The sequence below is a fragment of the Hyperolius riggenbachi genome, chromosome 10 (assembly GCF_040937935.1).
Source record: "Hyperolius riggenbachi isolate aHypRig1 chromosome 10, aHypRig1.pri, whole genome shotgun sequence".
In the NCBI taxonomy this organism is placed as follows: Eukaryota; Metazoa; Chordata; class Amphibia; order Anura; family Hyperoliidae; genus Hyperolius; species Hyperolius riggenbachi.
In genome coordinates, this window is record NC_090655.1 from 261,654,326 (window position 1) to 261,670,754 (window position 16,429).

The 16,429-nt window shown below is 41.7% G+C and overlaps 1 protein-coding gene across 1 annotated transcript in view; it reads left to right on the top strand.

Annotated features, from left to right (window-relative positions):
• The window catches only part of LOC137537143 (zinc finger protein 850-like), a 64,498-nt gene that overhangs the window by 29,087 nt on the left and 18,982 nt on the right, over positions 1-16,429 (top strand). The window contains exons 8-9 of the mRNA XM_068259271.1: positions 8,820-10,349; positions 10,700-10,718. Of these exons, the coding sequence (XP_068115372.1) occupies positions 8,820-10,349; positions 10,700-10,718 (1,549 nt within the window). The remainder of the gene's footprint in view (positions 1-8,819; positions 10,350-10,699; positions 10,719-16,429) is intronic.

A 16,429-nucleotide genomic window follows, 5' to 3' on the forward strand; every position in this document is an offset into this window, starting at 1 on the left:
CCACCCCTCTCATTGTGAAAAATCCTCTCAATACCAGTACATGTCCAATCCTCCAAACTCCCACCATGAAAAAGCAAAGCATGCTCTGCTACTGATGTTAGGTTTTTATTATCAGCCCTATCTCGTTCAGCTAGTTTAGCAGTGGACACATGCTTTTGTATCCGTGATTTAAGTTGATTTTTTGTCTGGCCCACATACTGTTTTCCACATGGACACTGGAGTACATAAATAACACCACTTGTCTGGCAGTTAATGAACTGCCTGATGTCAAATTCTTGCCCAGTGGCATTACTCAGAAATTTCTTGCTGACTCTCATCAGCGGACAGATGGAACACTTTCCACATTTATAATTGCCTTTTATGCCAATCTGGGTGGTCTCCATCCGAAAGTGGCTTTTGCTCACAATGCTCTTTATTGTAGGAGCTCTCCTGGCTGTAATGCTTGGGTGACTGGTAATGCAATTCCTCAGGACCGGGTCATTCTGAAGAATACCCCAATGCTTGCCTAATATATCATACAAATGGGGCCACGCAGTATTGTACTGCGTGATCAATCTTGTCAGGGTGTCACGTTTTTTTGGCCTGGCAGAGAGGAGACTATCACGTGGTGTTGCTCTGGCCCGCCTAAGGGCCTGCTCCACACATTTCCTGGGGTACCCCCGTTCCTTAAATCGTTTCCTTAATACTTGACTTTCAGTCTCAAAGGCTTCAGCTGTTGAGCAGTTCCTCTTAAGCCTGATGAACTGCCCAACCGGAATGTTCTTCTTAAGATTTGTCGTGTGGTATGATCCATACTCCAAAAGAGATTGCTTAAGATTGAGTTAAAGTGGATCCACAAATTACGAACTAAACAACCTCGGGGCCTCAATGAGGACACAAATTTTGCATGTTTTTTAGGAGTTTAACTTATGATTTTGACTAATGATATGACCTTTTTTGTTACCCCCTTTTTTTCTCAGGCTTTACCATCTTTGACCTATAGTCTTAGGTGATTGGCATATCCTTCCAAAAGAGAGGATGGGTAAGTTATGTGGGTTTTTACATCTCTTTCTCACCCCTATTTGCATTTTAGGGGAGTGGCTTTATGTGGGGATCCATTTTTGGGAACTCCTTTATTCCTTGGTTTGGATTTGGGGTCCGCACGTATGGACAGTTTTCCTCATCCTTGTTACTGTTCCACGTCCCCCCTTTTTTGTGAATTGATGGTGTTCTCACCTTTTGGTACATATCACAATAAACCTCTAATGATACCCATGCTCTTCTCTTTCCTTTTTCGATCCGATTGAGGTGAGTGATCGGTGACATTTGTGTGGGGTTACTTTTGAGTCTACTGTGATTCCTAAAAATCTTTTTTCTAATCTATACTGAGGGGGCAAGCAGTCATGGACACTTGAAAATGGGACTTTCTTGTTGAAACCAGCTTAGTTTGTATTTTATTTATTTATATTTATTTACTTATGTATGTTTTTCTTTGTAGTTTCGCATACACGGGCCTCTTGGATTATCTTCTATTACCATATATACAAAATTTTGAATATATCTTGGATAAAGACAAGATGAAGATTGCTTGATTCCACTGGAAGTTTAGTTTTCTCTGTGATGCTTTTTTTCTTTCGACCACTAGATGGCAGTATTGTCAAATTTATTTTGTCAACTTATATACATGTTGTTTCGGATTACTAAAGTATTCAATTATTAATTATTATGTATAAATCTGGATGATGAATTGATATATTAACTATGTATCTTGCATATATATGGGCAGGGTATTTATTTATTTATACATTAGTCCGGAGCTTCTTTCTCTCTATAGCGCATGCGTAGTGAGTTTATTCAGGACCTGGAGGTTTTTTATCATGTGACCCAGGTCCTTACTGACACGAGCAGTATGCGCCCATTGGTCCGCATGCCGCTTGGCAGTCACGTGTACGGCCGTACACGTCACAACGGAGCTCCGTTCTTCAGTATTTAATTCAACCAATCCCAGCACTGGGCAGCCTCTTCTGAAGCAGCAGATCAGCTGCGACCGCGTCAGGCGCTTCCCTCTCCCGGCTTCCAGTCTTTACAGCTCCGGTAAGGGCGCTCTTTCACACAGGAACACTCGATTTTTTTCCCTTTTAGGACTTTCTTTTCAGGTGGTTTGTGGTGTCCACGGGCTCTGTGTGTGGGGCGGTGTGCATGCGCACCCCCAGTTCTTTTGTCTGGGGCTGTGTATGCACGCTGCCGCACACGGAGGACCTACCTTGCACATATATGTATATGGTTTTTGATTCATGTATTCAGTAGCACCAAGCACTTTATGACACACATGTATTTATTTAAATTTTTTCTTGCAGCATATGGACGTTGTTTATGAATTGTTGGATATCTGATCGTAGTGTATCCTCCTATATTAGGCACCTTTTTGCACTTAGCACTTATACGCACTTATGATTAGTGCCCCTTCATATATGCCTTTTTACCATACAATGAATTGCTATTATGTATAATTATTCTAATTGAGCTGGAATACCAATTATCTTTGGTTTTATCGGGAGATTTTATGAATTTTATCTGGTTTTAATTGGATTGTCTAATAAAATTGTATTTTTTCTTGTATCATATATGTGTGGATTACATTTTTGCTAGATATTCATTACCTGTGTTGGCCCTTTTCTCTAATATAGTGTCAGTCGTTTACCAACCAGGTGACTCATATTGTTGTTATTATATGCATAGGGGTATATAGTCCCCGTCGCTCGTCTCTTTTTTGTATCTAGTTTGCTATTATGAAATCTCTTTGATTTCTTACAGAGCGATATTCATTATGGATACTAATTTATTGGATACCCTGGAACAGACATGGTCCAATAGGTTGAAGTCATTGTTTGATGGAGCTAGTGGAAGTCAGAGAACAGTGCTTCCGGATGGATTCAAATCCTTGTGTGTGGATTTTAAGGATGTCCACATAACCTATGTTAAAACTTGGTGGAATATTAAAAGTTTAGAGAATTATCTTGAGGAGAATATTTATCCAAGGGGTCTAAGAGTTCAGATATTCCCGTCATGGCAGCTGGGCCTTTTGGACAAGGAAGATTGGGAAATTGGACTGGGCAAGTGTTCAAGGATAATTGTTAATATGCTACTAACCTTGGACAGGCGTTTGCTGAGAGATACCAAAGAAAAAATTAGTGAATTACGTAGCAAAATCAATGAATTCGATCACAGCACATTGGTTGAGCCATACATGCAGAGATTAAAGAAGGATATCGAGGAGGCTGAAACACAGATTGTTAATAATAAAAAGAAAAAGTTGGAACGAGACAGAACAGACTATATTTCACATAAAGCTTACAGATGGAGTCATAGAGGTAACCCCAAGGGGAACATCATCCACAGAAAGCCAAGAAGATATAAGAATCCACCCAGACAACCGGGGGAGGGGGGAGCCCGAGCCCCGGAGTCATCCCTGTCAGAGTTGAGCGAATACACTGAGTCTGAATCAGATACCACCAGTTATAATCTTAGGAAGAGAGGACTGGATTCACAACCAAGAACAATGTCGCGGAGACCTAAGAAACAGAAGGGCATGGGGGAACCGGAGGATTCCACACAGAATACAGAGGTACTAAAGATCATCAATCTTTCTGAGAGACAGTTGACTCAAGATGAGATTAGGGTTCTACAGAGGGGGCTTTCTTTTGCTCCCACGAATTCTTTTGATTTTTTTGAAGTCCTGAAAGATGTCTATTTGTTTTGCAGGCGTTTGGTCCTGAAAAGAATGTTCGATAGATCTACGGCAACCATGGTACAGTTGGAGCAGGATTACCCCGATTTTCAGGATAGACAGGCCATGCAGGACTTAATCGCGCTACTTGAGGAGAATCAGACAGTACGACAGGTTGGTGGAACACCCTTTAAGCCTCAATCAAAATACTTGCCATCATTGAATTTGTGCCCCGAGGTGAAAGTATTTTTTGAATTAGTTACGAGGGACTTGGAAAAATTAGAGCTACAGAAGGTGGGGGGCATACAGAATCTAAGTTGGGCCGAAAGACAGGCTTTAAAGGCACTCAGTAGAAGAAAGGATATTTTGATAAAAGAAGCCGACAAAGGCGGGAATGTAGTTGTATGGCCGAAAACTAAATATCTTAAGGAAGCAGCCAGACAACTAAACAATCAGGAATTTTACATCAAATTGAGGAGTGACCCGACAAAGAAAAGCCAGTCTAGACTAAAGGACATACTTGATATGGCCTTGGAATCTAGAGCCATCAATGAGAAAGAAAGAAACTTTTTGTGGGTAGACAAACCCATAACCCCTACTTTCTATATGCTCCCCAAGGTGCATAAAAAAATGGATGACCCTCCGGGTCGTCCAATTATATCAGGCATTGGCAGCCTTAACGAGCATTGTAGCCAATTTATTGATTTTTTCTTGCAGCCCCATGTGACAGCTTTGGCATCTTATATTAGAGACACAGGAGATTTGTTGTGCCGTATTGATAATTTGGAAGTACAACAGGACACTCTCCTTGTGACCTGTGATGTGGAATCTTTATATTCCAATATCGACCACACACAGGGCCTTATGGCAGTTAAATACTTTCTGGAGATGGGGAGCACTATGGAACGTGGTCTTCAGGCATTTGTTTTGGATCTGTTGGATTATGTAATGAGGAATAACTTCTTCCTGTTTGACAGGCAGTTTTATCTCCAGAGGAGGGGCGTCGCCATGGGGATCAAGTGTGCCCCATCGGTGGCGAACCTCTTTCTGGGGTGGTGGGAGAGGGAGATTGTGTGGGCGGCATCGATGGAGCGATATCACCCCTACATTTTGGGGTGGTATCGCTTCATCGATGACCTGCTCGTACTCTGGCATGGGCCGAGAGATGTTTGTTTGGCATTCCTGGAAGAATTAAACAATAATGATTTGAACATCAAATTGACCTATGCCATCTCTGATGAGAGGGTTGATTTTTTGGATGTTGGAATCTATAAAGGTCCAGACCATAAATTACAAACTACTATCTATAGGAAGCCCACTGCAACAAACAGTCTTTTGGAGTATGGATCATACCACACGACAAATCTTAAGAAGAACATTCCGGTTGGGCAGTTCATCAGGCTTAAGAGGAACTGCTCAACAGCTGAAGCCTTTGAGACTGAAAGTCAAGTATTAAGGAAACGATTTAAGGAACGGGGGTACCCCAGGAAATGTGTGGAGCAGGCCCTTAGGCGGGCCAGAGCAACACCACGTGATAGTCTCCTCTCTGCCAGGCCAAAAAAACGTGACACCCTGACAAGATTGATCACGCAGTACAATACTGCGTGGCCCCATTTGTATGATATATTAGGCAAGCATTGGGGTATTCTTCAGAATGACCCGGTCCTGAGGAATTGCATTACCAGTCACCCAAGCATTACAGCCAGGAGAGCTCCTACAATAAAGAGCATTGTGAGCAAAAGCCACTTTCGGATGGAGACCACCCAGATTGGCATAAAAGGCAATTATAAATGTGGAAAGTGTTCCATCTGTCCGCTGATGAGAGTCAGCAAGAAATTTCTGAGTAATGCCACTGGGCAAGAATTTGACATCAGGCAGTTCATTAACTGCCAGACAAGTGGTGTTATTTATGTACTCCAGTGTCCATGTGGAAAACAGTATGTGGGCCAGACAAAAAATCAACTTAAATCACGGATACAAAAGCATGTGTCCACTGCTAAACTAGCTGAACGAGATAGGGCTGATAATAAAAACCTAACATCAGTAGCAGAGCATGCTTTGCTTTTTCATGGTGGGAGTTTGGAGGATTGGACATGTACTGGTATTGAGAGGATTTTTCACAATGAGAGGGGTGGTGATATTGCTTTGAGATTGCTTAAGAGTGAGTTAAAGTGGATCCACAAATTACGAACTAAACAACCTCGGGGCCTCAATGAGGACACAAATTTTGCATGTTTTTTAGGAGTTTAACTTATGATTTTGACTAATGATATGACCTTTTTTGTTACCCCCTTTTTTTCTCAGGCTTTACCATCTTTGACCTATAGTCTTAGGTGATTGGCATATCCTTCCAAAAGAGAGGATGGGTAAGTTATGTGGGTTTTTACATCTCTTTCTCACCCCTATTTGCATTTTAGGGGAGTGGCTTTATGTGGGGATCCATTTTTGGGAACTCCTTTATTCCTTGGTTTGGATTTGGGGTCCGCACGTATGGACAGTTTTCCTCATCCTTGTTACTGTTCCACGTCCCCCCTTTTTTGTGAATTGATGGTGTTCTCACCTTTTGGTACATATCACAATAAACCTCTAATGATACCCATGCTCTTCTCTTTCCTTTTTCGATCCGATTGAGGTGAGTGATCGGTGACATTTGTGTGGGGTTACTTTTGAGTCTACTGTGATTCCTAAAAATCTTTTTTCTAATCTATACTGAGGGGGCAAGCAGTCATGGACACTTGAAAATGGGACTTTCTTGTTGAAACCAGCTTAGTTTGTATTTTATTTATTTATATTTATTTACTTATGTATGTTTTTCTTTGTAGTTTCGCATACACGGGCCTCTTGGATTATCTTCTATTACCATATATACAAAATTTTGAATATATCTTGGATAAAGACAAGATGAAGATTGCTTGATTCCACTGGAAGTTTAGTTTTCTCTGTGATGCTTTTTTTCTTTCGACCACTAGATGGCAGTATTGTCAAATTTATTTTGTCAACTTATATACATGTTGTTTCGGATTACTAAAGTATTCAATTATTAATTATTATGTATAAATCTGGATGATGAATTGATATATTAACTATGTATCTTGCATATATATGGGCAGGGTATTTATTTATTTATACATTAGTCCGGAGCTTCTTTCTCTCTATAGCGCATGCGTAGTGAGTTTATTCAGGACCTGGAGGTTTTTTATCATGTGACCCAGGTCCTTACTGACACGAGCAGTATGCGCCCATTGGTCCGCATGCCGCTTGGCAGTCACGTGTACGGCCGTACACGTCACAACGGAGCTCCGTTCTTCAGTATTTAATTCAACCAATCCCAGCACTGGGCAGCCTCTTCTGAAGCAGCAGATCAGCTGCGACCGCGTCAGGCGCTTCCCTCTCCCGGCTTCCAGTCTTTACAGCTCCGGTAAGGGCGCTCTTTCACACAGGAACACTCGATTTTTTTCCCTTTTAGGACTTTCTTTTCAGGTGGTTTGTGGTGTCCACGGGCTCTGTGTGTGGGGCGGTGTGCATGCGCACCCCCAGTTCTTTTGTCTGGGGCTGTGTATGCACGCTGCCGCACACGGAGGACCTACCTTGCACATATATGTATATGGTTTTTGATTCATGTATTCAGTAGCACCAAGCACTTTATGACACACATGTATTTATTTAAATTTTTTCTTGCAGCATATGGACGTTGTTTATGAATTGTTGGATATCTGATCGTAGTGTATCCTCCTATATTAGGCACCTTTTTGCACTTAGCACTTATACGCACTTATGATTAGTGCCCCTTCATATATGCCTTTTTACCATACAATGAATTGCTATTATGTAGAATTATTCTAATTGAGCTGGAATACCAATTATCTTTGGTTTTATCGGGAGATTTTATGAATTTTATCTGGTTTTAATTGGATTGTCTAATAAAATTGTATTTTTTCTTGTATCATATATGTGTGGATTACATTTTTGCTAGATATTCATTACCTGTGTTGGCCCTTTTCTCTAATATAGTGTCAGTCGTTTACCAACCAGGTGACTCATATTGTTGTTATTATATGCATAGGGGTATATAGTCCCCGTCGCTCGTCTCTTTTTTGTATCTAGTGACTTACTTCCGTAACGTACGTTCCTTTCAACTTTACGTGTGCCCTGGACGGAATTGCTGCCATCGTGTGGAGAAATATAGTATCACCCTATATTTACTATTACATCCAACTTTAATGTGCATAACTGCCATCTAGTGGCCTTTTTACATATCTATACTAGAAATAAGACTCTTTTATAGTAATCATTATTATGGGGAACTGCAATTAACATATAGGCTTTCAATAGACATGAGTGAATCCAGTTAGAAGCACACAAAACATCAATTAACAATTAGCAGTTAAAAACAAGAAAAAAGAACAGTCATCATAATAATTTCATCCATAGATTTCAGGAATTATATACAGATTACACCTCAGTGAGGACAGTACCAGAGAAAACTCCAGCCAAACGTCACCCTTTATCATTAGTCAATAATACCATAATAGGAAAATTGAATCACATTGACATCAAGAAATTACATTAGTTGAACCTCAATAACTGAAACCAGGCAGGATGGGATCAAAGCCCGACCTTAACCTAGATCTCTATATCATTGGTCCCATCTAAATATTGTACCAACATCATGATCGCATCAACTCCTATTAATTCCTATTATTTCATGCCTATCGACACTCACTGTGGAACCTAGGGATAGGACAATCCGCCCCCATTGGATCCATACGATCATAGTGCCTAAATAGTTTATCAAAGAAAAATTCCCATGTCTATCCTATCATTGAAACCTGCCGTCATGCGATTGGCCGCCTGTAATAAGCACAACCTTCTGCAATTCTCTGTCAGGCTGATAACTAGTGATGTTCAGTGACATGCAAATATCTCTGAGATGGTGCAGATTGTATGCTAAATGTAGACAAAGCTATGCAGCCACTGCAATAGGCCCATTGTCAATCTAAATGAGCTTTGCAACAACTTTGAATTATCAGCAGCTCACTGACCATCCCTAATGATAATTGTTCCTCCCCTCAGAATTCTCTAACAGGAAGTGATGATGTTTCTCTATTTGCAGCGCGGAGTCCCGGCATCAGGAACCTCTCAGAGACACGTCTCCCTGTATCCACAGACTGTACAATGGATGGTGATGTCACTGGACAAGAGTCTCCTGCAGATATCCTGGTTACCCCAAATATTCCCCCAGACTCCCCTCACCTGTCTAACCCTAAGGGGCCTCATTCCCAGCACAGATCTCCCCCTGCTGGAGGATCTTATTACTGTTCCACATGTGGGAAATGTTTTGTTCACAAATCAAGTCTTGTCAGACATGAGGGCTCGCACACCGGTGAGAAGCCCTATTCATGTGCCGAGTGTGGGAAATGTTTTGTTCAAAAATCAGATCTTGTCATACATGAAAGATCCCACACTGGTGAAAGGCCATATTCATGTGCTGAATGTGGGAAAGGTTTTTTTCGGAAATATAATCTTGTCAGACATGAGAGAACTCACACTAGTGAGAAGCCCTATTCATGTGCTGAGTGTGGGAAATGTTTTCTACAGAAATCACAGCTTGTCATACATGAGAGATTCCACACTGGTGAGAAGCTCTATTCATGTACTGGATGTGGGAAATGTTTTTTACATATGTCACAACTTGTCATACATGAAAGATCTCACACTGGTGAGAAGCCCTATCCATGTGCTGAGTGTGGGAAATGGTTTGCACACAAATCAACTCTTATTAGTCATGAGCGGTTTCACACTGGTGAGAAGCCATATTCATGTGCTGAGTGTGGGAAATGTTTTAAAGATAAATCAGATGTTGTCAGACATGAGAGAATTCACACTTTTGAAAAGCCATATTCATGTACAGAGTGTGGGAAATGTTTTTCACAGAAATCATCACTTATTAGTCATGAGAGATGTCACACTGGTGAGAAGCCTTATTCATGTGCTGAGTGTGGGAAATGTTTTACACAGATATCAACACTTATTTGCCATGAGAGATCTCACACTGGTACAAAGCCATATTCATGTGCTGAGTGTGGAAAATGTTTTTCACTGAAATCAACACTTATAAGCCATGAGAGATGTCACACTGTTGAGAAGCCATATTCATGTGCTGAGTGTGGGACATGTTTTACAGGTAAATCAGATGCTGTCAGACATGAGAGATCTCACACAGTTAAAACACCATATTCATGTGCTGAGTGTGGGAAATGTTTTTCACTGAAATCAACACTTATAAGACATGAGAGATGTCACACTGGTGAGAAGCCGTATTCGTGCACTCAGTGTGGGAAATGTTTTGTTTGGAAATTACAGCTTGTCAGACATGAGAGATCTCACACTGGTGAGAAGTCATATTCATGTGCTGAGTGTGGGAAATGTTTTGTTTGGAAATCAGTGCTTGTCAGACATGAGATGTCTCACACTGGTGAGAAGCCATATTCATGTGCTGAGTGTGGGAAATGTTTTGTTTGGAAATTACAGCTTGTCAGACATGAGAGATCTCACACTGGTGAGAAGTCATATTCATGTGCTGAGTGTGGGAAATGTTTTGTTCAGAAATCTGATCTTGTCAGACATGAGAGATCTCACACTAGTGAGAAGCTCTAGTCATGTGCTGAGTGTGGAAAATGCCTTGGCCATACATGTTCTGATACCCTTGTCATACGCATATTATTGATTAGGTATTAAATAACATTCTTTACCTCATAGGTTATTGATTAAATCCAGGATTGATTGATTAGACCCCCCCCCCCCCCCCCCCCGAAACAGTCACTGCTCATATCTATATATATATATCCGAACATTGTCACTGCTTCTTTATGATACAGGGGATGTTAAAGCTCCAGGGATTGAATTCACCCTGTATAAGGGATTTATCCATGGTGTGTGTGTATGAGTGGTGTATACAATATGTGTATGTTATGTTGGACTGTTCTTTGTAAGGTCTAAAGATTGAAGTGAGGTGAGTGAACAATAAATTGATTTGTGTGTAGGGTTTGACTGCTGTTGGGTTGATGTCACAGGAGCTTTGCTGTTTATCTTTAAACTGGTAGTTGTAAAGTATATCCTGTGTGGATTGAGTTTGATAAAAAGAACGCTTGATATTTCCTATGGAAGGTATTGGAAGTGTATCTTGGCAGTGACTGTTTCGGGGGGTCTAATCAATCAACCCTGGATTTAATCAATAACCTATGAGGTAAAGAATGTTATTCAATACCTATTCAATAATATGCCTATGACACACTGAGGTGATATGATGAAATAAATAAGGGAAAGTATAGTACTAAGCTTAGTTAGAACTTCACTGTGTTCACCTTATATATTTTTGAAGGGGTCAATAACCCAGGAGCTTTATATATGCAAATGAGGCAGGATCAGCAGTCTCATGTGGCCACGGCTTTCCTGAAGAGTAAGTAAAAGCCAAAACACATATCTGGCTGAATAAACTCTCCTGATTACAAGAGAGTGCTGAAAAGTGAATTGTTTTTGTTGGCAGCTGAATGAACCAGATTTTATGTCTCACGGATATGGCTGCTTTGTACAATTCAAGTATCAGAATTCAACTCCCTTAAAGTTATGTAGGTGCTGCGAGCTACAGATGTGGGCAGCACGGTGGCGTAGTGGTTAGCGCTCTCGCTTTGCAGCGCTGGGTCCCCGGTTCGAATCCCAGCCAGGTCAACATTTGCAAGGAGTTTGTATGTTCTCCCCGTGTCTGCGTGGGTTTCCTCCGGGCACTCCGGTTTCCTCCCACATCCCAAAAACATACAGATAATTAATTGATTATTAATTAATAAGATTAATTGGCTTCCCCCTATAATTGGCGCTAGACTATGATACATATATAGACATAGGACTATTGTAGGGACTAGATTGTGAGCCCCTCTGAGGGACAGTTAGTGACAAGACAATATATTCTGTACAGCGCTGCGTAATATGTTGGCGCTATATAAATACTGAAATAAGTAAATGAATCTGGGCTGACGTGAGGAAAGGAGATTTCCCTCTCTCTGGCCCATATGCAATTCACTTTTTCTCCTGGGAGATAATTTTTAATCTTCTATTTAAATAACTTTCCAGCACTTTTCAACTGGAAAAAAATACCAAAAAGTAGGTGAAAAAGTATTATACAAATTATTTTGACTATTGTCTTGCTTTGTGGTGTTTTATTGACAAGTTTTAAAATATTGCACAGTGGGAGACATGGCAGCGCTTTCAAACAAACCCCATACCTGAATGATTTATCTGCAATGGTGAGCAGAGCTCCAGAAACAGGACTACATTACACACCCAGCATACACTATAGACCAAGGGGGGGAGGGGGAGGGGGTGTTAGCTTCAGTGAGAATTAGTGCACAAATTATGACCTAATAGACTTCCCCACGGCGGTGACGTACCCCTCTGCATTGCCTCTGATGGCTCACAATTCAGGTGCATCCTTGAGCGCTTATCATTTGTCTGTTTGCAAATTTTAAAATATCACCCAGGAGAAAACTTAAGAGAAAAGTGAATTGCATATGGGCCTCTTTGTTTTACAGTCATAAGAAAAAGTATGGGAACCCCTCTTAATTTTGTGTATCATGGGCTATGTTTTTACAGAGGGTTGAAACTGAACATATTGTAATAAAAATGGTTAAAATAATAAACGTAACCTTTTTTCCTGAATAAATAGATCCCTATTTGTGCTTCTCTCGATAGATGTAGCAGGAAGCTAGCTCAGCCAGAGGCATTGTGGGTATTTGTATTATTCTGTCAGCCTGGTGGGAAAGTATGGGGAGAATTAGCAGTGGAGGAGAGTGAATGGCCGCTGGTCACCAGAGATCTGGGCATGTGCAGAGAGATGCGCCCCTCATTCATTACATTTCATGCTGAATATCCCCCCAGCCAGGCCTCCTACAATCCCCCCATTTGTAGGGTAGGGAGAGGGGACCCCCGTGCCACTTCTGTATCATATTGCAGACCTCCAGCACTGCTTGTCACATACACACTGATCTAGGGGTCTGCAGTTTGCTATGGCAGTAGACCAGGGGGGCTTTTCACCATCTAAAGGGAGCCAAGGTACCATAGATTCTGTGGCTCAAATGTAATACATTTATGGTGCATATTTGTTGAGACACTGAAGCCCCCCATAACAAGCGGAGGCTTCAGCTTTGGACAGACAGGAATGGGGGGATGGTTATACAATGACTGAGAAAATTAGGAGTCCCCGGGACTCTCCGCGACTCCTTGGGAGTTCCTACAATGTCTCCCCCTCCACCAGTGATGTCAGTTTTAGCCTCACTGGGGAACTGTGTCAAGTTGGATAACAGCAATAAATTTATTAATTATATTTTATCGTTTAAATATCAAATTATTCTGCCAGAGAAAAATACTGCAGAGTGGACAGGTAAGGGAGACAAATCATTTACTGTATTTTTTGGACTATAAGACTCACTTTTTCTCCCCCAAAAGTGAAGGGGAAAAGTCACTGCGTCTTATAGTCCAAATGCTGGGAGTTCCTGATTTGTGAACGTCTGCCAATATGAACCTCCAACCTGCTGCAATGTTGGGGACTCCCTGTACTGTGCCCATGCAGAGGAGGACACAGGGGGACAAACGGAGGACACTGGGGGACACAAAGGGGCATAGCGGAGGATACAAGGGGGACACAAAGGGGCATAGCGGAGGATACAAGGGGGATACAAAGGGGCATAGCGGAGGATACAAGGGGGACACAAAGGGGCATAGTGGAGGATACAAGGGGGATACAAAGGGGCATAGAGAAGGACACAAGGGGGACACAAAGGGGCATAGCGGAGGATACAAGGGGGATACAAAGGGGCATAGTGGAGGATACAAGGGGGACACAAAGGGGCATAGCGGAGGATACAAGGGGGATACAAAGGGGCATAGTGGAGGATACAAGGGGGACACAAAGGGGCATAGAGAAGGACACAAGGGGGACACAAAGGGGCATAGAGGAGGATACAAGGGGGACACAAAGGGGCATAGCGGAGGATACAAGGGGGACAAAAAGGGGCATAGAGGAGGATACAAGGGGGACACAAAGGGGCATAGCGGAGGATACAAGGGGGACACAAAGGGGCATAGAGGAGGATACAAGGGGGACACAAAGGGGCATAGAGGAGGACACAAGGAGGACAGAAATGGGGACACAAGGAGAACAGAGGAGGACACAGGGAGACACAAAAGGTACAAAGTGGGCATAATCCACAAGATGCCCCTTCACCATGGATGCACCAGGTTTAGTATATATATATTTTTCCCTCTGGATTTTGTCCTCTAAACCTAGGTGCGTCTTTATTGTCAGGAGCGTCTTCTAGTTTGAAAAATACGGTACTTTTAGATAATATGATTTTTATTTATTTTATATAATTTGTAAACTCCCTTTAAAATAGCTTACTTGTAACATATGCCATGTCATCTTGATAAAGTATTTGTGTAGTGAAATTACATTTATTGAATTAATTAAAAAAAATACTATACCACCCCAACAGAGATACGGAATCAATACTTACCTTTTCCTCTGGACGCCTCCTATAGCCTTTTATGAGAGACTGGATTCTGGATGGAGGTCACCATTCTTCCATACAAAATCTCTCCAGCTCAGTTACATGTGATGGCTGCTGAGCATGGACAGCCTGCTTCATATCATCCCATAGATTTCCCATGATGCCCGGGGACTGTGACCCCCATTCCAGAACTTTGCTTGAAATATAAATTGGGGACAACTGAGAGCTCAATACAGTGTAGTAAGTTGGTACTGCTATGTACAGGGTGGGCCATTTATATGGATACACCTTAATAAAATGGGAATGGTTGGTGATATTAACTTCCTGTTTGTGGCACATTAGTATATGTGAGGGGGGGAACTTTCCAAGATGGGTGGTGACTATGGCGGCCATTTTGAAGTTGGCCATGTGACACATCAAACTTATTGGGAATTTCACACTGAACCAGTTTCACGAAACTTAGCAAGCATAGGTCTGCTACTATTTTATTTTAGAAAAGCGATTGTATTACACTGGAAGCAGCCTGCCCCACCAACTTTCCTTTATTGGAAAAAGCTAGTTATTAACTCCCTCCATTTATATAAAGCTGCATACATAGCAAGGGGATGTCCATCTAAATTCAAAAAGGTATGGGGACCGTGGACCTCCAACAAAGATACTACGTAATCCTATAGGCTTAAATACTGTAGACCTTTGGGTGATTTGAATGAACTTGCTCTCAAACTCCTTACTCTGATCTTAAAGTTGCTCTCCTCCTCCTTTAGAACACACTAGTACCAACTACTCACTCTGATTCCTCTCTATAAATACGAAATGCTGTTTAGTTCCTGGAAAATGAATAAACCTGATAAGGGATCAGATATCGGGTCCTCACATATCTCTCCTGTCTGCTAAACATGTGATTTTCACTGAGGTTTTGTGTGCTGTGTATAATTTTTAGATTATCTACTCTTGTGGTGTTTTACTTCCCTGTCTCCTCACCTGCGTGTGTTGGAGCTCAGGGCTGTTACGTTAATGTTTGTAACTTTTTTGTTTAACATGAAAATTAATAAAAAGAATCTTCAAAAAAAAACAAAAAACTGTAGCATGGGAGATGGGTGGTCTCATAGGGTGTCTTGCATTGAAATCTGCTGCAATGACCCGGGTACTGCGTTCACCAGACATCAACACAATTTCTATCCGCTCCTCACGTGTTGATCTCGGCGACATGTTAATGGCTGTAAACTAAGAGAAACCTGTAAATAACTCATGAAAGAATAAAGTTATGTTAAAACCAAGCACACTATTGTTTTTCTTGTGAAATTCCCAATAAGTTTGAAGTGTCACATGACACTCTTCCTATTGAAAAAAAACAAAAGTTGGATTCAAAATGTCCGACTTCAAAATGGCCACCTTCAAAATGGCCGCCATGGTCACCACCCATCTTGAAAAGTTTCCCCCCTCACATATACTAATGTGCCACAAACAGTACGTTAATATCACCAACCATTCCCATTTTATTAAGGTGTATCCATATAAAAGACCCACCCTGTATATTTAAAAAAATAAATACCAAGTTTATTTAGAAAAACATTACAGATACAGTACATTAACTAGCAGTCTCTGGCCCCTTAAGGAACAGAGACTGCTGGTACATGAAAACACTGCTTACCGACGAATCGCCGCACAGGGCGGTCACGCCACTCGCCCATCACCGCAGGCCCCTCTCTCTGCCATCTCTATGACGGCAGAGCTCTATGTGCCGGTCAGGAGTACTTTAATTGGCTCCTAATGCTGTCCATCAGTGTAAGCCAATGTAATTAGCTCACAGTGATGACAGTCAGGAGCCAATGAAATCAGCTCCTGACCTGCTCACACAGCTCTGCCATCTTATACTGTGGACTGCAGTGTGAGTGGGTTATGGCGATGGGAGAGCTACGTGATCGGCGGGGCCATGTGTCGGCGATGATAGAAATCTATGTCCTGTCAGAGCTGCACATCCACATGCAGGACGTAGATTTCAACCGCGCTGGTCCAGAAGCGGTTGAAAGCAATATTTTAAATGCAATGGCATGAGTAGAGCACCAGAGGATGACCTACATTAATTGCCACTGTTGTTCACATCAAGGATCAAAGCATAGGCAGAACATTATCAAAAAAACAGGTATGTTATCCATAGATTAGT